The following is a 23,634-nucleotide window of genomic DNA, read 5'->3' on the forward strand; positions in this document are numbered from 1 at the left end:
ACAAAATAATGTACATATATTACAGCTTAATGAAGAAATATAATAACAACAGTACGATGTAGAAATAAGACATTACAGCACCAACATTGTTATAGTTTAATATCGACTGAATAAAGAGAATCTAACGTGAAAATCCTATTGCAAATTATATGTGGTGATCTCTGATCTCAACTGTTCCATCATTTTATTCTGTTTCTCTGAACACTGAAATGAATCCTGGGATTTAGAAAACTAGAGCAAAATACCAAAACTTCTCAAGCTGCACTTTGTACTCAGTATGGGGTTTAAAAGTGTGCCACACACACACGCACACACACACACACGCACGCACGCACACACACACACACACACACACACACACACACACACACACACACACACACACACACACACACACACACACACACACACACACACACACCTGACTGAAAAGGAGAGGGAAAAAAAGGAAAAAATGACCAGACAGGAACAGATACCCTGAAAATGCTGGAGCCGTGCAAAACAAACGAGTGCACTGAAGCGATCAAAAGAGTTACTTTAAAACTCTGCTTTTAAATTAGCTTCTGATTCTGTATCTAACAGCACACACACACATACACACACAAAAACAAACATTTTATCTCAGCATCAAAGGAAATGCTCTGGGTATACTGCAAAAAATAATTTTCTTAAATCAATATTTTTGTTTTACACCATCTTTTGAACAAGATAAATTTACTTGGGAAGCACAACAGAGAACAAATCCAACTTTATTTTCCTAAACCCAAAGGCAATTTTTTTTTTTATTGTTTAATGCATAAACTACGCTATATTTATGCTTTAAAAAACTGCCAATGGCGTAAGAGCCATGATATTTATTCCAGATACATTCTGGGAAAACAAGCCTTAATTTTTTCACATAAAGTTATTTTGTAAGAATGTTCAGATATTTTTACTAAAAACAGTGACAAAAATACTGTTTGCATGTATTATTCCAGGTATTTGTGGGTCACTGAAAGATGGACTTTGGGATGTAAATCTAAATCATGGTTAATCTGGTCTTTTTTGCCTTTGTTCTGCTCCCCAGCAGAATTTATTTGCATTAATGGACAGTGACCCAGAATCCAGCTGTTATTGTGGAGATGAATCACTGTGCAAAAATAGAAATATTATAAATAAAACACTGTGTAAGCCATAAGGAAAACCCCCACAATAACCATTATTTACAATGATCTTTTTTAATCTTTTTCTAAAGCTTTCCTTTACTCAGCAGGGGAACTGCTACAGAAATCTCAGTTTGTGTAGTTAACTTCCTCCGCTGAGTACTGGGATGTGTTTCTATATTCAAAAAATAGAAAGAATGATTCAGAGTTCTGAATATGCATTAGACCTTGTTATGATGTTCTTTCTCTGAGCTTGAAGCGAGTTGGGGAATAAGGGCACAGTATAATGAAGGATTGTGTTACTCCCTTGTAGGTATAATTACCATATTCACATGCAATATTGCTGATATGCTCTAACTGTGTTTGGGCAGGTAAATTAAATATAAATCCAAAAAGTACGCACTTACAATAGGCTGATAATGTCAAAATGATTTCCACTCTCAGCATGCAGCCTGATTTCCATCACTTCCTTCCCAATTGTGGTCCTTCTATCCATAGCTTCCTCCCTCTTATCTTTTCTCCTCACTCTCTCCATTGTATTTGCCTGTCTAATATAGACACATTTGCGAGATTTAACATGATTTTTGCCGCAGAAGCTGCTCAATGATCAATACCGTTTGATCAAAATCTCTTTTCTGCCACAGGACTGTTGTTCTGACCTTGCTATTCTATAAAACAAAATCAGCATGCTTAGTGAATACAACTAAATCTAATCGATGTCACCCTTGATTTCACTGCTACAACATTAATAATAATGCTTGATTTTAGAACAGACGGAAGGAAATACACACACATACATACACAGTACAATCCTTGCCTGGTTCTCTCTCCAGCACTCTTTTTTCCCTAGAGACTTTAATGCACTCCGGCTATTCTTAGATGACAGACCATTTCTTCAGAGAAAATTTGGCTGTGCACATTACAGTTATGTTTTAATTGACTCTTAATAATTCTTTATCCTTTCCACTCTGTTTCTTCTCTGTGATGTATTAAATATTGGTAGTTTTAAATATGGCTGATGTAAACAAGCCACCAAAGTAACCTTATCTAGATGTAATAATTTAGTTGAAAATTACCGTTCAAATGTTTGGGTCAGTACAATTTTTAAAAATATTTATTAAGGAAGTCTTTTATTCTCACCAAGACTGCATTGATTTGATCAAGAATACAGTAAAAACAGTAAAATTTTAAGTATAATTATAATTTAAACAGCAAAAAATGCTCAAAATTAAGTGAGTTTTTGCTTAAAACAAGCAAAATTATCTGCCTTTGGGGTAAGAAAAATAATCTTGTTTCTGTTTGAATTAAGATTCTATTTCTTTCTCCATTGGCAAATAATTTTGCAAGATGGGCCCTATTTTAAGGATCTAAACGCAAAATGTAAAGCGCACGCACAGGTGCACTCAGGGCGTGTCCAAATCCACTTTTGCTATTTTAACGACGGAAAAACGGTCCGTGGGCCGGGGCGCATTTTTGAAACGGGTTGTCCCTATTCTCTTAATGAGTAATGGCTGTAACGTTCAATAAACCAATCAGAGCGTCATCTCCCATTCCCTTTAAGAGCGAGATGCGCTCGCACCATGGCGGATTGCTATTTACATGGCGGAATTTGTTGGCGAAAAAGCTGAACGCTTTTCAAGCGAAGAAACCGATCTGCTCGTGCGCGAAGTTAAAGTGGACTTGCAAATGCAGGCTTTCAAATAGCTCCGCACGATGAGTCAGTTAATATATATGTGTGTGTATTGGCACGATTGTTCAATTAATTAGCCAATTGTTCATCATTATAAGTAGTAATAGGCTGAATTGAAAATAAGTAGCCTAATTCTAATACACACAATGACTATTCATCATTACATTTTTATATTTATGTAGCCTACACAAAAATATTCTTTTACACTGTAATCTTTTTGTTTTTAATATTTGGCATATTTGTGTGATGCGCATCCCTGTGTGTAATAAGCAAAGTCAACGCGCACTGTGCGTCGCATTGCGCCGGGTGTATTATAGGGCCCAATATCTTATGCCATTTTACTCATCTAGTAAATGCATCTTGATTTAAGAATTTTTAGATATTTGGACTGGAAACAATTTTGCAGTGTAAAATAACTGTTTTCTTTTGTAATATATTTTAAATTTTCAGCATCATTACTCCAGTCTTCTGTGTCACATCCTTCAGAAATCATTCTGATATGCTGATTTACAGCTCAATAAGCATTGCTTATTATTATCAATGTTGGAAGCAGTTGTGCTGCTTAATATTTTTGTGGAAACTAACATTTTTTTTTTCAGGACTTTTAGATGAATATAAAGTTCAAATGAACAGTGTTATATATTTCTATTTCAAATTAACATTAATGTTTTTACTGTCTCTTTTGGTATATTGCATAAAGTGCACCCAAAAATGAAAAGTGGTAACCAAAAAGTTGACTTCCACAGTTTCCATAGTCAATAGTGACCATCAACTGTTTGGTTACCCACATTCTTCAAAATATCTTCTTTTCTGTTCATCAGAAAAAAAGAAATTTATACAGGTTTGGAACAACTTGAAGGTGAGTAAATGATGACAGAATTTTCATTTTTGGGTGAACTATCCCTTTAATGCATCTTTGAGAACAAATAATTTTTTTATATTTTTTTTAATGATAGTGTATATATTATATATAGCTACATTTTAAATATATGCAGTATATAATTCTTTTTTGTGGTGTGGTCAATGGAGGGGCAAGTAAAAAATGGGATCTAGCAGGGGAAAACAAATCTTGTTGGGCCCTACATTCTGATGGTGTGGAAACGCCCTATATATGGAGGGATACATAGATAGACAGACGAATGGATGGACATCAAATCGAATAAACCCTGTTAACCAGAGACAGCTAATGACGAAGTCTACCTCTGAATGTGCACAGCTATGAAATAAACTGCTTTTAATAGATAAAAACATACTAGAAGGCATAAAGGAAGATCACAGTTGAGTATTCAGCTGTATGTCAGTAAGTGTGATTTTCTCTGCTGTGGTCAGCAGAAGCTCAGATCTGTCTGGATACACTACTAGAGCACCGGAGGCTTGCACTGTAGGGCGGTCACCATGGAGATGATTGACAGCAGGAGGCATTTCAAAGCTTTACGGCAACCACACAAGCTCCGGCTCGACCTAAACACAACGGCGCCACCTAGAACAAAAACACAAATCCCGATTAGAGAGAATAGATTCGACTTCACAAACGGTCTCTTCGGAGGTGCATTTATGGGATTGATGTTCTCAATGATGAGTCAATTTCTCTCTGTCAACACACATACTGCTCCCTCTCCTCCTCACACTCACTTGTACGCAAACATACACTGTTACCCACACACATCCCGAGGCTTGTTTTTCTACAAACTAAACAATATGAACTCTCGGCATGTGGGCGAAGGAAATGTCGCCTAAAACATAACGAGAAATGAAGCCCAGGAGAAATTAGGCGGCTGCTATAGCGCGAGGTAATAACAGACGTTGTGATGCAGAGAAGAGCTGTGCTCCTGTCAAAATGATGGAGGCCCTGCATTTACATAATGAACAAACAGCACCGTAAACAAACATTGCCAGAAGGAATGAGGCAGAATCAAACCGTAACAGAAAACAGAGCTGTAACTTGTACGTGCGACATGAAGGGAGGAGAAGATTGATGAATAATGTAAATGTACAGATATTACAATAAAGTCAGGCAGATGGACAGTATGTGTTTACCTGTGTCCACTCATTGGTTTGGGGATCGTAGGCTTCCACGGTGTTGAGGTACACCTGCCCATCATAACCACCGACAGCATATAGACGGTCCCCAAGAAGACACACGCCCACAGCGTCTCTGCTGAGGCTCATGGGAGCTACTGCTGTCCACATGTCCGTCTTCGGGTCGTACCTGAAAGAAATGGTAAAATAGTAATTATATAGACAGGGAAAATCAGCCATGTTGATTTACAAATACTAACTAGATTTATATTTCACTAGACCTTGCCATACCTTAAAAGTGTCATATAAATTCCTTTTGTCTCTTTTCTGTCAACAGTATAGTCATGTCAATAAAGTACCCATATCTGACTTGCAATTTCAAATCATATATTTAAATATAACAAATCAATTGTAGCTGTGCAGATATTTTCAAATTGAACTGTACAACTAAACCCTGTTGGTGTCCCAGTTGTGGCATCATTTTCATCAGTCTTGGCGAGCATAAGAGACTACTTTCAAAATCATTAAAAATCTCTAATGAGAAATACTGTGCAGCTAAACAAATGTGCAAGATATGCAGGTAGGAAACAAGCATCTGTTCTGTCTCCTTTCTGTCAGAAGTCCCGTTGAGTAAACTTTGACTGACAGAAACTGAGAGCAGTCAGGGTGCAGGAAGTGTTCGGTAGACAGACAGCTCTTTTAAACAAAGATGCAATGGGGCAAAGAGACAGACAGATGAGAGAAGATGATGAGCACAAGTCAGTCACACTAAAGACCAAATGCATTCTTAGTGTTTCCAAGACATGAACAAGAGGAAATCACACTCAAAGGCCACTAACCACCCAGAAAAATCATTTTGGTAGGCTGATGATATCTAAATGTGCTTAAAACACAAAGCGGCTCATAAAATCTAAATGTTGTGGAGCATGCTGTTCCTTCTCTCGGAAAAAAGCTTTTATCTGTTCATTTATTTGGAAACTCACTAGGATAAAAAAGTCTTTCTTCACAATGTCATGCATAAATCACAAGTGGGATTTTACCTGCTCCTGTTCAAATGGAATCTCTGAATTTTTCATTAAAACCCAAGCTCCGGTGTCATGTGGTGCTCAGACTGTGTGATGAAGGAATAATTGGCACGTCCTACACGGGCTTCACTCATCATGAAGTTGCTGCTGTCCAAATCAATAGACTCTAACACATAACAAGCTAACACATTCAACTTAAGCAACATGATCAATCACTAGAGCGTGTCAAATACTATTCTGATACTAATAAAACTACACTACAATAATAATAATAATAATAATAATAATACTACATAGTGCAAGATGTTCCTTTGCTTACATAGGATCGTATTTAATACATTCTGTAATAAAGGGTTAGTTCACCCAAAAATTAAAATTCTGTCATCATTTACTCTTACTTCATGTTATTTCATTTTTGACTTCATCTTAAGACTTTAATCTTTGGCACACAAATGAAGGTATTTCTGTCCCTCCATTGAAAGTCTATTCACCCAAAACATTCATAAATAGATCGTAAAATGAATCCATATGAATCGAGCGGTTTAATCTAAGAGACTGGATCTCTTTATATGATGAACAGATTTAAGCCACATCCACACGAACCCAGAGCTTTCCCTATCCAATATCCAAAAAATATCAAGAAATATCTGTGTACACACGAAACCACTGAAACCAAATCAAAACGATGTAGTATACATGCCAGACCAGTATGTGGCGCTGTTATTCTGCCACAGAGATACACTAAAAATGGAGAAGGCTACTTGGAGCATGCGAGTTAAGGGGTGGAGACATGGGGTGATGACATCATCGTTTCACAAAATATACGGATCGGCTGTACACACGAAAACGCAAGGGTGTCGTTTTCAGATTTATCCACTCTGGGACCTGGTTTAAAATAAATAGCGGTTTCAGGCACCCAAAACGCCAAATCCGTCTGGAAAATACAATGATACGATACAAATTGATCATCAAATGTACATAGAGCACTCAAATTTGGTAAACGGAAACTCAAGCATGATTGCTTTACCTGTGATAACCAATGAGGTTCATTCTAATGTGTCATGGCAGCACATCTGAGCTTCCGTTTACCAAATTTACACAAGAACCAATGATGTTTGTTCTCACGCATCAAGTACGGCTGAGCTTCCGTTTACCATAATTGTGTACTCTATGCATTGATTTTGACAGCGTAATTATGACATCCATACTCGAAAGTAGGACCTAGGCAGCATAAGATTTGTTCTATGCCAGTGGTGCAGTACATGTTCATATTATTCATTAGAAGGTATGACCTAATGCTTAGACAGATGCTTTTTCTGTCTTTCTATATGCTCAAAACAGTGGTGAGAATGAAGCTGTGCTAAACTGGTTGTTTTTAATGGTCTCTAAATGATACACAAAAAAGAAGAATTCTATACAGAACATGTGGCAGTGAAATGCAGAATACTTTTTCATAGTTTGCACATCCTCTGACTTTCAACTATACAATAATTACTAAGGAAAAATCACACACACTACACTCACCTGCACTACCTAAGTTTGTACAGCGCTCACTGAGTCAATTTCTCTTTGGGGACTCATCTGTAGCACTTTGATGTAAACACATTTGTTCTGGGACTGCTGTATTGTCTTCTTGATGTTCACCTTGGGCTTTGAGACCTAACCATAGCATATGACTGTTTGTTGCGACATATACTGGTATTTGCCACCTACACAAGAATGAGAAACTTCTTGTCTTTGGACCAAAAATGTCAAAAATAGTGAGTTAAGTCTACAGAGTTTCTCAACTGGTGGGTTGTGAGACAAAAATAGGTCTCAAGTCTGTGACTAACCAAAATTGTGCAAAGAATACGTTGTTGTTGTTGTTTTTTTAATAGTGAGAAGAACACGCAATTTTTTAACTCTATATTATAGGGCTGCACAATTTGCAATTTTTTTAATAAAAATTGTGATTTCAAAATGTGGTTTAAATTTTTTTGAGGGATTTTTTAATGACTATTATTATCATTATTATTATTGTTATAACTAAAAACTAATAAACAAAATAATAAATAATACTATTGTAATATTTCACTGTAAGATATGGATATGGACTTGTGAGTTATCCATATGACTATATTTTTATTATTTTAACAAAAATAATACATTACTATTGTAATATTTCACTATAAAAATAAATGTAAGAAAAATATAATCATTATAATATATTAAATTAATATTATTAAGATATTAATAATTATTTTTATTTTACAGTACACCTGTAAAATTACAATATTAATATTTAATTTTTTTATTTTGGATAATGAGCCCTTAAAGCTTCTCTTTTGTTGACAATAGCCAGTTTATAAGAACATTGACCCCGTTTCTGTCCTATTGATTTCAGCCCTTTTACCTTTCAACACAGTCTGACAGTCGAGATGCTAAGCTTGAGGCTGGGGCATCATGTCCACCTATAGCGTACAGAAAGCCATTCCATGTCGCTACGCCGACACCACCTCTGCGTTTAGACATGGGAGCACAGCTGCTCCATTTATTGGTGTGAGGATCGAAACTCTCCACTGATTTCAGACATGAACTTCCATCTCGGCCACCCACAGCATACAGCCTTAAAAAGAGAGACAGAGAATGAGAATTTTGATAGTCAACATTTAATGGCATACATGGAGTCTGTTCAATTAGAAGCACGGTTTTATGCAATCTATGCTTACTTGCTGTTTAACACTGCAACTCCCACAGTGCTTCGAGGTGTTGCCATGGATGCAACAAAGCTCCACTGGCGAGCTTGAGGGTCCCAACGTTCCACTGTGCTGAGATAACTCCAACCATCATGACCTCCTACTGCATACATGGGGCCCTCTAACACTGCAACACCTACAAACACAAATGATCAGAGATTGTACATAAGCTTTCATATGGCTTTTAGGCAACATTCAAGTGCTATGCTTGAAAATATTGTGTAGGGTCCACAATGCGGTAAACATGGACAGAATCGCAGAATCCAGTCAAAAATAGAATACATGGTATAAGACAGAATGTCATGAAATTTGCTCAAATTTGTATGAATATATCAAAAGTAGGGCTACAGACTTCAATCCAGTAGTTATATGGAATAGTGTCTGTGAATATTAAACCACAGAAGACTGCTATTTAAAATTAACTCTCCATGCTCTACTTTGTGTGAATGAGTAGCGCAGTCTCATCTACTTTGCACATATTTAAGCATGAGTGATGTTTGTGGTGTTTTCAGTGTATGCCATCTCACATTTCACCTCGAGATGCTCAGGAAGTCACTTCACCAGCACACTTTCATCTGATAAAACTATTGTCAAATACACAGTGAAACTCAAAGATCTAACTAAAAGTTCAGTTTAACTTAAAGAAATTCTGACAATATCACTATTATACAGTAGAAAGTACTTATATTAACAACAACAAAAATAATAATACAGTTTATAAAAACATTATTTTTAAGGAATCACACAATTGTTCATCCATGTTTTAGTAAGCATTTGTTGTGCAGCACTTTGCTTGCCCAAAAATGAAAGGAACTGTACAAATTTCAGTAGATAACATTTTAAAAGGTTAATTCAATTAATTAATTAATTCAAGTTTTAGGCATTAATTTCATTACCACAATTTTTGATAACATTTTTTATTAATTCACAAAACACAGAATCCAAATTAAAAAAAAAATTAAAATGGACAGAATTTCTGAAAAAAAACATTTTATAGAAGACTTTTGTTTTTAAAATTGTAATAAATAAAATTGTCTAAAGTTCTATAAATTTAATTAAACAAATCCTTTTTGATTGTTGAAATCTAATTAAACAAAATGAAATAAAAATAATAATAAAAATAAATGGGAAAACACAAAATTTGGTAAAAAATAAAATGGATTTTATAGGGCCCTAAATATTGTGTCAAGCTATCAAGCGAAAGACCATGAATAGACCAATGAGGACACTAAATGCAAATGTTATTCCTCACCCAGGCCGTGTCTGTGCGTGGACATGGGGGGCATGACGCTCCAGCTCTTGCTGCGGGGGTTGTAACATTCCACTGTGTTGAGAGTCTTGAGGCCATCTCGTCCTCCAACCACATACAGGCGGTCGTCAAGAACTGCCACGCCGAATTGCAACCTTCTTCCACTCATAACGGCCACCTGCCGCCATGTGTCCCTCCGTAAACAGTACTGCTCAATACTAGTGGCCCCTTTAAATACAATTACAATCAGTTATAAAGACATCTGTACATCAGCAGGGCCCATCTGTAAACCACACTATTAGAGCTATACATACATTCCCTATTGATATAAAGAACAAATGAAGATCTTTAAAGTCTTGATAGTTACAGACAGTGGCGTAACATTGTTTTAAAAAGTGGGTGGGACAGGAATGTGTGTGTGTGTGTGTGTGTGTGGGGGGGGGGGGGGTACTGTAATTGTACTATTGCAATAATAAATGCACAAAATTTATTGACATAAACCTCATGTTTAATAGTTCCGTCCTTACGTGGATAAATACATGGATCTGCATTGGGTATTAGATTGTCCTGATGGACTAATGGTATAATTTTTGTTTAGCGTGCCAGAGGTTCTGGGTTCTAATCCACCCTTGTATCATTTTGTTGTTTTTTTTTCTCATTAAAACCAAAGCTGTTCATCAGTGATTGTATATCAAGAGCAGGGACACGTTTATGTGCATTTTGATTTGTGATTTCAACGGAACGAATAGAGAGTCTCCAAAATAGTTAAGCGATAGATTGAAGCGCTCGTCTGTGTGAAGACTGCGCAGTGTGCACGAGCATCGATCGCCTATTATTTAACACACATTGATAATTAACTAGAGATGTCTGTTTTGTATTAGATACATCCGTATCAAAAAGTGGTGGGGACAATATCGACCCTGGCAAAAAGTGGTGGGTCGCAAATTACGCCTAAGGTTACAGATGATAAGCAGAAATCTGGGGAAAAAATGTCTGTTAGAAATTCTAGGTTCATCAACCATAACTCCATCCAGGACAGCCAGGAACCTTGGAGTTGTGACTGAGTATCAGTTAAACTCCTTGTCCAAGCTCTTGTTCTTTCCAGACTGGACTATTGTAATGCTCTCTTGGCAGGCATTCCAGCATGTACTGTCAAACCTCTGCAACTGATCCAGAATGCAGCAGCGAGAGTGATCTTTAACAAGCCAAAGAGAGTGCACATCACACCTCTCTTCATCAATTTTCACTGGTTACCAATTGCCGCTCACATCAAATTCAAGGCACTGATGTTTGCCTACAGAACAACCACTGGTTCTGCACCCAGAAGCTTGCGTTTTGCAAGTGAACGACGCCTTGTGCCATCCCAAAGAGGCACAAAATTACTTTCACATACCTTAACATTGACTGTTCCATGCTGGTGGAATTAATTGCCTAATTCAACCCGAGTGGCTAAAGACCCATCTTTTTTAATCAACACTTGACCTATTAATACTAACACTTACTATTCTATTCTGTATATCTATTTATTTTTTATGTATTTAAAAAAATGCCTTGTTAGATGTACTGTGCTAGACTAATTGGGACTAGCAATTACATATTGTTGCCCTATTGTTGATTTGATTGCTTCTATTGTTCTCCTCATTTGTAAGTCTCTTTGGATAAAAGCATCTGCTAAAAGATTACATATAAAACGTAAATGTAAATTGAAGATAAAACTAAATTTCTGCAAGGTTTATGCTCGCAAGTAAAAATTTGCTATATAAAAATACATTAACAAGATAAATCTGCTAAAAATAAATCTTAATAAATAACTGTTAATAAGAGGTAAATGTATCTTGTTGTTTTAACGCTGTTGAGGCATTTTTACTGGGTACAGGGAACACTGGGAACACAGATGACCCTGTTTTTTAATCATCTCTGAGTTAATAAGTTAAAATAAGAAAAGAACAACAGGAAGTATAAAGCCCTGAGGACCAAACTTTGAAAGCAGAAGTCTCTATGATTCTTTTTTTAACAATTAGCTAGTTTGTCTTCTAAAAATGTACAGTAATTGCATGAGTAAGATTGGGGAAGCTACAGTAGAGATCAGTAGGAGAGCTACAGTACTTCTTCAAAAAACTTTATAAACCTGGTTTTACAGGTCATTGGCTTTATAGGCCAATAGAATGCAAAAAAAAAAACCCAAAAACATATACATTTTTTTACCATAAGCTGTGAGGTTAATATATTATAATATATATCTTAGACATACTTCTCCATAGAAGCAATAAGTCAAATTTCATTTATGATTATGTAATTTGCAGTGCTTCATGGACTGCAATGGAATCAAGTGGTTGATCACTGTGGCATTCTATACACCACTCACTACAAAGTATGAATCATGTGAATCACATATAGTACATGATTCACTGTCTCTCTGAATTCAGCCACCTTCAGCCTCATTAAACATAATACATACTTCAAGTCTTGCTACTGAATAAGCATATTTGCAAGTATGTAACAGATCAGACCTTTCACCATAAAGAGGACAAAGCACTAATTTAAATGTCTCGTTTTTGGCCTTTTTAAATGTAAAGCACTTACTGTTTAAAGCTCCATTAATTTAAAAGACTCAAGACTATACTGTGAAAATGGAAATGTCTCAGCAGTCCACTGCACTAATGGAGAAAATCTGACAAGTGAACAAGAGAGAAATGAAGAGGAGGGGCTACCTCGTTATCTGCCAAGATAACGATGAAAACACAAAAGCGAAGGCAGGTAGACTATAGAAACTACATAAAAATTCTATGAAAATAATACCTTTTGTGGCATCCATGCCACCCACGGCGAAAAGTGCCCCTACAGTGGCCTTGCGTGGACGTGTTCTCGGGCTCTGGAGGAGCGGCCGTCTCTCTGGCAACAAATGATACTTCATGGCCTCCATTACCAGCCGCTGACACTCCACACTGTCTCTTAGCAATGGATTCGCCTCCATATCGGCTAAAAACTGCATGAAGAAAATACAATAACTGCATGACTCAAAAATGACAGATTACAAACAAACAGATTATAAAATCTGTTTGTTGTGGAGGGAGTTAATACCTTCTCAAAGCTATATTTCCCCATTAGCCTTGTTGCTCAAATGTTTTTTCCACATGTAGAGAAGAAATTTGCATTTAGATTTGAATTAGAATAGATTTATTTGTTGCATTGTTCAAACTGAACGTTATGACAACAAATGTTTCTATACATTGTGAGCAAAAAATAATCTTGACATTCTAAAAACAATGGCTTGTCTGCAGTTTTGAATCAGAAAGGTGGTTTAATTCACTATATTAAAAACAATAACAAAGAAAAGCAGGAGCACCAAGTGTTAACTGGTAAGGAACACACATTCACGAATTGAGTTCTTTTTTGCATTATCTTGAGCTTGAACAAATACACACAACATTGTCAAAATGCCCGCAGTCGTTTATGTCTTAAGTGAACGTAAACAGTTGAGAAAGAACTCGGATGTGTATCATTATATTGGAACTGTGCATTAGGTCTTAAAGTGACAGCAGCCTAATAAACCTGTGTCAATGTTCATCAAACAACAAATGAAAAAGATCACTCACAGCTCTTGACTGAATAACTTTAACAAGGATTAATCTATATTTAATTTATACAGTGAAGACTATGCAGTGTTATTTTACATTTGATTATTTAATTTATGTACCTGAATACTACTGTCACACTTAGTTGAAAACCTTAAAGCACTGTATTTAATGTGTATATTTGTTCTATTGTATTTATTTGTGCTATTACTTGTAATTTGTTTATTTGTTCTTATTTTATTACTGACTGTTCACTTTTCTTCAATAATGTTTGAACTTTATATTAGGCTAGTAGTTTTTGCTGTGGTATCGAAATCGGACTCAAGAATTGTGAAATTTCACTGGTATCTAAAATGTAGGTGTCATAATAAGCTTATTAATTAGAATACAAGGTTATGTCATGAGTAAAAAAAGGACTTTATTTATTTATTTCAAGTAGATAAAGTGCCTTTATATCAAATTACATTTTAATAACTTTACAGTCATTGCTGTCATTAAAAATACCATTACTTGCGTTACATGAGGACAGTTATTCATTAATGCATTTTGTTGTTGATTATTTTCAATACCAGTCACAATTTTATCAATTAGTTGTTGCAAGCAACACTAATATTATTCACACTAATCACATTAAGATGACAGTAGCACCAAGAAAATAATGACTTCCCAAAATTAAAGACCAAACAAGTCTGCCACTGATTGGGCAAAACAGATTCATGCCTCAAAATCCCTCACATGATTGGTTATTCTAAAGTCGCGAAATATATTACACTTATTTTTTCGTATTTTTTACTTGGTTTCCTTATTTTTATCTCTGCATTATAAACTAGGCTAAAAAAAAGACACCTCAGCTCACTTCTGGGCACCTTAGTGTTTACTGTAAACCCACTGCTGCTCAATTACTTCTCTAAAAGCTGAAATCACATCAGTCATGCTGTCATATAGACCAACAAGCTGCTTGCCAACTTCAAGATGTTGATTTATGCTGGAGAAGATTAGCTTTAAGATTAGCTAAAAGCTTTAAACCTTCCAGACAGGAAGGGCATTTGTAAGAGAAGTGACCAAGACACCAGTCACAACACTAACAGGTTGGAAAGTTATTTGTCTGAAATGAACAAAACAGTCCAGACATTAACAATCTCATCATAGATTTGGCATCTGCAAGGGAGTGACAAGAAGAAAATATCAGTGTAACCATAACAGAAATGATCATCTGAAATTTCTACTGCTCGACAACTTCCTACCGGTTTATTGTCTATGGCAGTGGTTCCCAAACTGGGGTACATGAGGTGACAGAGGAGGTACGCGAACAAAATGCTGAATTTTGCCATTCATTTAATTCTATCCCACCTTAAAATAACATTAAATCCAAGCATGTGTTTGTAAAAGGCAAAATGCTGTACAAGGCCAGTACATGGCATCCAATAAAATTACCTCATCTTTTGCGGTCACACAAGCAGCATGCAAATGCAAATCACACTATATTACTGCCTTTCCTGACAATATACCTTTGTAAAAGTGGGGTTTTAGTACTCACTAGCATAGAGAACAAGTAGTATAGAAACAGAAGCGCATAGAGATCGATTTTAAGACTCAAACTCTATACAAAACATTCCCTGTGTGAGTTCTTGTTTTTAATGCTGATATATTTATACAAACAGAATGCAATTTTTTCTCAAATATCCACACGATTGCAAATGTGACATTGATTTTATACAATAGTTCAACAAATAAAGGTTAATATTAAAACTATGATGAAACAGGCTTGAATCCATTTGAGCATCAGTGGTATGACCTTAAAAACTAGGAACTCTTTACCCAGTTAGGGTAAAATTTGCATAAAAAAATGGCCAAAACTTTCACAAACTAAAGTGCAAAGTTCCTACATACATAGAATGAAAAAAAGAATGAAAATGTAAGGGCTTCATCCTTGATAAATGAATAAAACATTTTTGATATATGAATGCATTTTATTTATTGATTTACAAAGAAATTATGACAACTGAAGTTTTCAGATGCTAAATCCATTGCACTTTTAAACACTACCATTCAAAAGTTTGGGGTCGGTTGGATTGTTTTAATGTTTTTGAAAGAAGCCTCTTATGCTCACCAAGGCTGCGTTTATTTGACCAAAAATAAAGTAAAAACAGTATGTGAAATATTATTACAATTTAAAATAATTTAGTTTTAATTTATTTTAAAATGTATTCTATTCCAGTGATGGCAAAGATTAATTTTCAGCAGCCATTACTCCAGATTCACTCCAGCTTTTTAATGCACCCTTACTGAATAAAACCAATTTATTAAAAAATATATATATTAAAATCTTAATGACCCCAAACACTGCATGCTAATGTATATACATAAAACTGAATTATTATCAATGACACCAAAGTATTTACAGTTTGTTTAAAATTTTAGAACAAAAAAGTGAAAGAAAAAAAGAAAAAAAACACTGTAGTCACTATAAATGAGCAAGTGTCTCCCAATCTCCCATTGTTCACTGACCTTCTGATTTCTCAATATGTGTGTAATTTTACGGAGGGAAAAATCAAAAGAAAATTTAAATACTTTTTCCTACGAAATAAACTAGGTTCCAAACCAAACCCTTACCCTCAACCACATAAAGACACACTTTGATAACATGACAGCAGTGAATCCTTCCCAGCTTCACAGACCTTAAGGGGAGCACTCTGGGGACACAATGAAGAGAGGAAACAAACATCTGATGAAACTACTGACAAAAGGTCCTACCTACATTCCATTTTTTAAAAAAGAGAGAATCCCAGTGAGAGACAGAGCTAGTGTCCCTCTGGGTCTCAAACAGAATGCAGAGACTCTTATATAGGTTACAACCCCTGAGCAAACAAGCTTTTAAGAAACTAAAACACACACAAACCCGTTTCCAGCTACAAGCTCTAGGAAACTCGAAATCATTACCAGCTCATACATAAACATCACACAAGACATGCTTTATTCTTTTTCCTCTCGTGTCTCTCTTTTTCTCAAAATCCTTTTCAAATGACACCTCTTGTTAACGAGTGTTCGTTCATCACATTTATCCTCTCATCTTCCCTGCTTATCTCCTCTCTCAGCTGGCTAGTAAACAGAGAAGGTTTTGATTAGAGGGGTTTCTTGGATAGTCACAGTAATAATAACAGCATAATGAATTATGCTGCAGTGATATAGCCCTATAGAGACAATCTTTAAGTACATACACATACCCAGTGTCCAAAATTAGCTTCTTGCTACACCTCCTAAGGGAGAGAACTGAGAAAATTTACCATCCATAATTATTTAAACATGGGTTGTTTTGAAAAGAAGTGTCGGCCAAATGTAAATATAAAAATGTATGGAACATAATAAATTTGTTTGTATATATTTATGTGTGACATAATGTGATAAATTCCTCATACTGTATGCACCATCACACAGAGACAATTTCTTAAATAGACATTTGTATGTTTTTGATTAGAATCGTGCAGGTCAGACTATCATTCTTAGGTGATGCACCAAAATTTCGGCAAAAAAAAAATTTTTTGAAAAAAATTAGAATTTTTGGTTTAGGCTGAAATAATTTTGGAAGGCCAAAGTCATTGACTTTTAAATGGCGCTTGGCTTGTTTGATGGTGTGTTTTCACTGTGTGTCTGTTTTGTGCACAAAATGTGGATAAGCTACAACAAGGAAACGTGTCACAGTCTGTGTGTTTAGTTTTATTCTCATGGACTTTTAGTTGGTTTGTCTTCAGTCATGTTTCCTTTGTTCTAATTTCCCGCCATTAATCTGTTACCATGCAAAAAAAAATCTGACACTCATTTAATGATCACACCTGCTTGACATTTAGTTTATCTTGTGTATAAATGCTCTCTGTTTTCAGTTCCTTATTGTCCGGGATTGTTTGTGTCTTGTTACACACTGAACATTACCTGCTTCTCGTATTGGAGTTTGTTTAGTAAATAAAGAATGTGTTTCGGAACCTTTTTCATCCTTCTCTTCATCATCTGAACCTACACGTGATAGAATGCCGGACCGGGAAAAAAAAAAATGAGATTGCATCTATTAACATTTTGCCCAAGCCTAAAAGGGTTGGGATTCTTAGATTTCAAGGAGGAAGGACCTTAGAGGAGAATGCGGAGAAGTTCATCAGTGCCAGCCACCTCGCAAACTGTGATGACATCATGCTCATGGAGGGGTTTGTGATCGGTTTCGACAACTAGATCCAGCTGCTATCCAGATGCCCTGTCCTGCTGGACGCTTGCTGAGTACATCAGCTTTGCCCTGTTGGTCGACGGATCTTCTTTTGCTGTGGGAGAAGTAGAAGAGGATCCAACAGACAGTGTCCGGTCCTACTTATCCGTCACTGCCCCAGAGCCACACCCAGTGCCCATGTCCACTATGGTTACGGAGCCAGAGCCCACCGCAGACAGAGAGACCCAGCCAGTACCTGCCACAGACATCGAGCCTGAGCCAAAGTCCACAACGGAGCCAGAGCCAAATCCATCCCGGAAGCTAAGCCTGTGGTCCCGGCTGACCAGGTGAGTGAGCATGCAACAAAATCCATGCCTGTGGAATTATTGGTGGTGATTGATGAGAAGGAAAGCCTAATGGACTGGGAGTCAAATGTAGTGCTTCCCACTCAGCCCGCCTATGAAACTTCTTTGCCGTCGGTCCCTTCCGGGACAAATGTATGTTTGTCACCGCTAGTCCCACCTGGCTCAAAATCTTCTATGCCTTCATCGCTGCTGGTCCTGTCCAGCCTTAGTTCGTCATCTCCACCAGTCCTGTCCATCATAGAGAGTTTGTTGTCACCACAATCCCTGTCTATCAAAGAGCCTTCATCCACTTCCTCTTCTGCACGCTCCACTGAAGCCAGCCATTCCATCAGCTCTGCCTCCGCTGGCTTCTTTCAGCCCCTCACCATTAGCCCTGCCATGCAGCCCTGATCTGCCTTGAAGCTTCCGGTCCCCATCTCTGCCCTGGTGTGAGGAGTCCCAGGCTCCGCCTCATCCCTCGGAGTCAATTGGCTCCGCCACGGCTCCCCGCCCCCTCGTCTCCACTGGGGCCATCGTCTCTTCAGCTACACCAGGCTCCACTGACTTCCAGGCTGTCTTCCGCACTCCATTCCTCTACCCCTATGGCTCCATCAAGCTCCTCCATCCCTCAGGCTCCAACGGGGTCCTCACTCACTCCGGCATCACCTTGGTCCTTCTGCCCCTTGGTTTTACCTCAGCCACTCGTCGCCTGGACTCCACCTTGGTCTCCCTGTCCGTTAGTGACATCGGGTCTCTTGGTCCATCGGACGTCGCCTGGGCCTCACCGTCGCCCTGCGTCACCTCAGTCAGTCGGGCTCAAAGGACTACTTTTGCTCCTCCCTCCATCAGTGCTGCCATGAGTCGCCTCCATCATGGCCATCTCCTGGGTTGCTCTGGGATCTCGTCATCCATCCATTCCCTGTCATCCTCCCACCGTCATCTCCTCCATGGTCTCTCCCATCAGCTCCTCCATGGCTTTTGCCGCCATCTGCTCTGCCCTGGTCCCTCCAATCTACCACCCTATGGGTTTCCAGAGCCTCGCAAGTCCTTCATCCACCTCCTGCACCTGCACCCATCTTCCATCAATTTATCCATCATGGGGGGAGATATTTTCATTTCCTTTGGCAACTAACTGAAATAAATATGTTGAAGTAATAAAATTACTAAAACTTAAACTAAAAATGATATAAAATCAAAGCTATATAGAAATATAAAAAAATAATAAAAATGACAAAAGCACATAAAATGACTACAACTAAAATTACGACGAAAACTGAAAATATAAAAAAATGCATATTACATACTACATAAATGACATGCATTCACATACACATTTACAAAACTGTACACATGCATATGTGCATACACAATCATTCAGTACCATCTAACTGAATCCATAATCATATCCATCACTGCACTCAGAGTTAGAGCTCCAATTTACCACCCATTCAACACCACCTCCACCTCCTCAGTCTCTGTTTTCACCTCCCTCTCACTCCCCATCCCCATCCATCACCCCATACTTCTTTATCTCCACTCCTCCCTTTCTCCTCCTCCTCTTTGTGCTAAAAACAAAAGCTAATCATTTCCACCACTTTCATAAAAGTGTCCATGTCACATACAGTGAACAAGCACATCTGTCATGGACCAAAATCGATCATCTCCACTGAACATGAATACTGAGGATATGTGTTGAAGAGAAATGAATGTTCTGTAGTAAGGATGGCTGGACGGTGGCTTAGAAAGGCTTTTTTTCTTCACTGGAAAGAACAGAACAACCTGCAATTTACATTTAGATGGAACTGAACAAACTCTGCTCAGCCAGCCACGAGTGGGCTCATCTGGAATTATTTAAATATTTCTCTTTTTTCACCTAATAAAAAAGGGGGGAAGATAGAAATAAAAAGGAAGAAGGAGAGAAAAAGTGAGAAAAGGGAGTTCAGTGGAATTCATCATGCATTAAAATGAAAAAAGTGCAAAGCTTTGAGTTCTGAGGAGAAAGAAGCTCAATTAAACTGTATATCCATTTGAATATCATGCCCTGCGCCCACCGACTGACTGCATGACAATAATATTGAAACACTGCAGTAGGGCTGCAAAATCACATAAACAAGATTACAAATCTTGAAAATTGACAAAAATATCTATTTATAATGTGTTTGTAGTAACGAGTTATATGTGGTCTAATTCGTAGATGTGTGTTTTATTTTTCATTTATGCGTTTGGTTAGATGCTTTTATCCAAAGCAACTTATTATAACAGTTTATTTAAGACAAAATATGAATAACGTTGTAAATTCTGTTAAAGCTGACTGGTTAACAATTGTCTTGATTTACAGCAATATATAAAAAGCAATAAAGTAATTCAGGAACAGAGATCTCATCTTGTTTTTGGATATATAGCCTACATAAAGAATGCATGCTAAATAAAACAACTGCTCTGTACAAAATAACACAAATGCAAAAAGTATTTCAATTCTATAAATCTCAATGAATAATCGTGATTATAATATCAAGGTAAATAATTAACTATTATAATTTTTGTCAACATTTAAAAAGGACCTCTTTAAAACAAATAAATATGGTATTTTATGCATTTAAAGGGGTCTTGAATTTGGAAATCAGCTTTTTCTTGTACTAAAACAATACCCTATAAGTGTCAGAAATGAAAATTTCCTTGTTAGTCCAATAAAAGCTTTTATTGACACCAGGCCCATGGAATGACTGATCCTGGAATGTGCCATAGAAGAAATCAACAACTACTTCATCATTGCAACGTTAGCCCAACCCACTGTCATGTTAGTGAGATGAGGAGGATAGCAATACAGGACAAAATAACATTACCTTTCAAAGGATCCTAATGCTAGGAATATGGTTATTATAAATGTGAATGTCTCAGTTGAGCTTTATTTATTTGTATTCGCGATTTCACTGTGGATTCTTTGGTAAATCAATAACATTTCGGCACAAGCTTTGCAAACAGAATTTTACGATATGGACTCGACAGTAACGCAACAACATGTAAGTAACTGTGTTAATTGTAATGCCTGATCTGATATGTAATGATTCATGTACAGTCAGATGTTCTTTGTCTATGTGTCAGTAAAATCTAACCAGTGACTAAACAGTCAACTTCTCATTTTTTCTCTTAGTAGGATGAAAATAATCCGTTATTTAAACGGTGATGAAATTATACAAAGAAACCGATCAAAGAGCGCTCCCTCTGTAATCGCTGGAGCTGTCAATCAAACAGCCTGAGTTTATCAGTGAATGAGTTCTGGACATGTGCCAAAACTCCTGTTTTATTCAACAAATCTCTTAGTTACAATGCGTTTACACTATTCGTTATGATGAAAGCATTCGTTAGTGTGCAGAAATTGAGATGCAATGACGGGATCACTGCTTTCATGCACTCAATATATCTGTATTCAGCTGCAGTCTTCATCATTGCAACCTTTCATGCCACAATCTAAATGCAATGCAACACTTTTCACGATTTGTTAACCTTGAGAGCTGTAATAGTAAAAATGTGCTAAAAGTTTTTGAGGGAGTAATAGTTAGCTATTTCAAATGGAAAGGTGTTAGCCAATCACAGCAGTGAGCGTTTACACACACTCAAAAAAAAAGTTTTTTTGATGCTGTTCAGTTTATTTAAACAATTTATATTGATTCAACACCATTGTATCAGGTTTCTAGTTTAAATGTGATTGATTCATGTTAAATTGACTTGAAACAATTACTCTTTGACTTAACTTAATGTTTTTATATTAAAATAACATGTTTCAATCAAGTAAACCCAACCAGGACTCAATCAAACAGGATTTTCACTTCCCATCATGCTTTGCAAAGGGGCTGAACTAGGAGTGTAAATGTTGAAATAAAGTGTTATTTTAAACAGTTTTTAGGAAGATGAGAAAATGGAAAGACTTTTTAATGTTTACTGTTCTATTATGTTGGTATTTAAAAGTTTCTGTTAATTAATAGTTTTAGGGTTACCATTGTGGTGAATTGTTGCACTTGTGCTTGGATTGAGGACCTGCTAACAAACTTTTAAATTATTTTAATAAGAAAGTAATCACTGTGGTAGTGCTCTGGGTTGCATTTCCCAAAAGCATTGTAAGCCTATGTTGATTGTAAAACCATTGCCACCCAATGGACTTATAATCAATTTAGGCTTTACAATGTTTTCGGTTAAGGCAATTTAGGATGAATCCAGTATCTAGATTTCAAACACAGAACATCACAAAAGTTATATAAATCACAAAATTAAACAAGAAGAATTAATTGTAAAAATCAATGTATATGAAAACAATTATTTATTTATTTATTTATTTATTTATTTATTTTCCAAAACATTGCAAATTAGTTGGGCTGACACTATTAAATTAAAATGTGCCCAACCATAGTAAATAAGTTGAATCAACCTTAATAAATTAAGTTGACACAACGTAAGTACATTAAATTGGAATAACAGAATCGCATAATGCTGAAATAAAGCAACTTAATCCTGTGGAAATCCTTTCCATGATTTTTTTATGTTCGTTCAAAGAGTTGTTTTTTTGAGTGCAGAAGGAGACATGCCCCTTAAAACAGAGCGTTCAAATAAGAGGGCTAAAATCAGGGTATAATGCCACTTATTTCTAAATTATGACCATTTTTTAAGTAAAAGCATACTAACGTTATAAGTGCACCCCAGGAAACATTATAAAACAATAAAACAATGCAGTTCATGACCCCTTTAAGATGTAGAAGGCAACAACACCAACAAAAACTTTTCAGTGGAGTGTGTGTATGTGTGTAAGTGAAGAATGTGATAAGAGAAAAAGAGACACAACAACATCCTCTTGGTCACACTCTCCATGCTCCAAAAGCATCTCACCACAGACTCATAGCCCAGCAGAACAGCACTGACCTTCACACACACATAAAGACGAGTACTATAAGGGCCAAATAGCAATGCTCCAAGCGAACGCATAAAGGCTCCTAGCTCGATTTTACGCATGAACACATTTCAAAATGCATCAGAATGCAACTTGTAATGGAATACAAGTATGTGCTGGGTTCCATAATGGGAATCGGAGTGATTTGAATTATTAGTAACACTTTACAATAAGGTTTATTAGTTATCATTAATTAATGAATCGGTTAACATGAACTAAACATGAACAACACCTCTGTTCAACATTATTTATTTTTTGCTAATGTCCACTTGTACATCTCCAATTGCATCTCTTAACATTAATAGCTTAGAATTAAAATTGAATTGAAAAATTGAATTTACATTGGCATAGTTAAATAACAAGAGTTCAGTACATGGAAATGACATGAAGTGAGTCTCAAACACCATTGTTTCCTCCTCCTTGTGTAAATCTCATTTGTTTAAAAGACCTCAGAAGAACAGGTGAATCTCAACATAACACAGACTGTTACATAACAGTCAGGATCATTAATATGCATGACCCCAATATTTGCATATGCCAGCCCATGTTCAAGGCATTAGACAAGGGCAGCCAGTATTAACGTCTGGATGTGCACAGCTGAATCAACAGACTAGGTAAACAAGCAAGGACGATAGCAAAAAATGGCAGATGGAGCAATAATAACTGACATGATCCATGATATCACGATATTTTTAGTGATATTTGTAAATTGTCTTTCTAAATGTTT

General features: G+C 36.6%; 1 protein-coding gene across 2 annotated transcripts in view; it reads right to left on the bottom strand.

The window, feature by feature from the left end:
- Positions 1 to 300: 300 nt before the first annotated feature.
- The window catches only part of klhl5 (kelch-like family member 5), an 80,796-nt gene continuing 57,462 nt past the window's right edge, over positions 301 to 23,634 (bottom strand). For both annotated transcript variants that reach the window (XM_067405277.1, XM_067405276.1), the window contains exons 6-11: positions 12,660 to 12,846; positions 9,864 to 10,088; positions 8,585 to 8,747; positions 8,269 to 8,481; positions 4,870 to 5,041; positions 301 to 4,312 (exon numbers count right to left, since the gene is read on the bottom strand). In XM_067405277.1, the coding sequence (XP_067261378.1) occupies positions 4,256 to 4,312; positions 4,870 to 5,041; positions 8,269 to 8,481; positions 8,585 to 8,747; positions 9,864 to 10,088; positions 12,660 to 12,846 (1,017 nt within the window). In that variant the 3' untranslated portion in view covers positions 301 to 4,255. The remainder of the gene's footprint in view (positions 4,313 to 4,869; positions 5,042 to 8,268; positions 8,482 to 8,584; positions 8,748 to 9,863; positions 10,089 to 12,659; positions 12,847 to 23,634) is intronic.

The sequence above is a fragment of the Chanodichthys erythropterus genome, chromosome 12 (genome assembly GCF_024489055.1).
Source record: "Chanodichthys erythropterus isolate Z2021 chromosome 12, ASM2448905v1, whole genome shotgun sequence".
NCBI lineage: Eukaryota > Metazoa > Chordata > Actinopteri > Cypriniformes > Xenocyprididae > Chanodichthys > Chanodichthys erythropterus.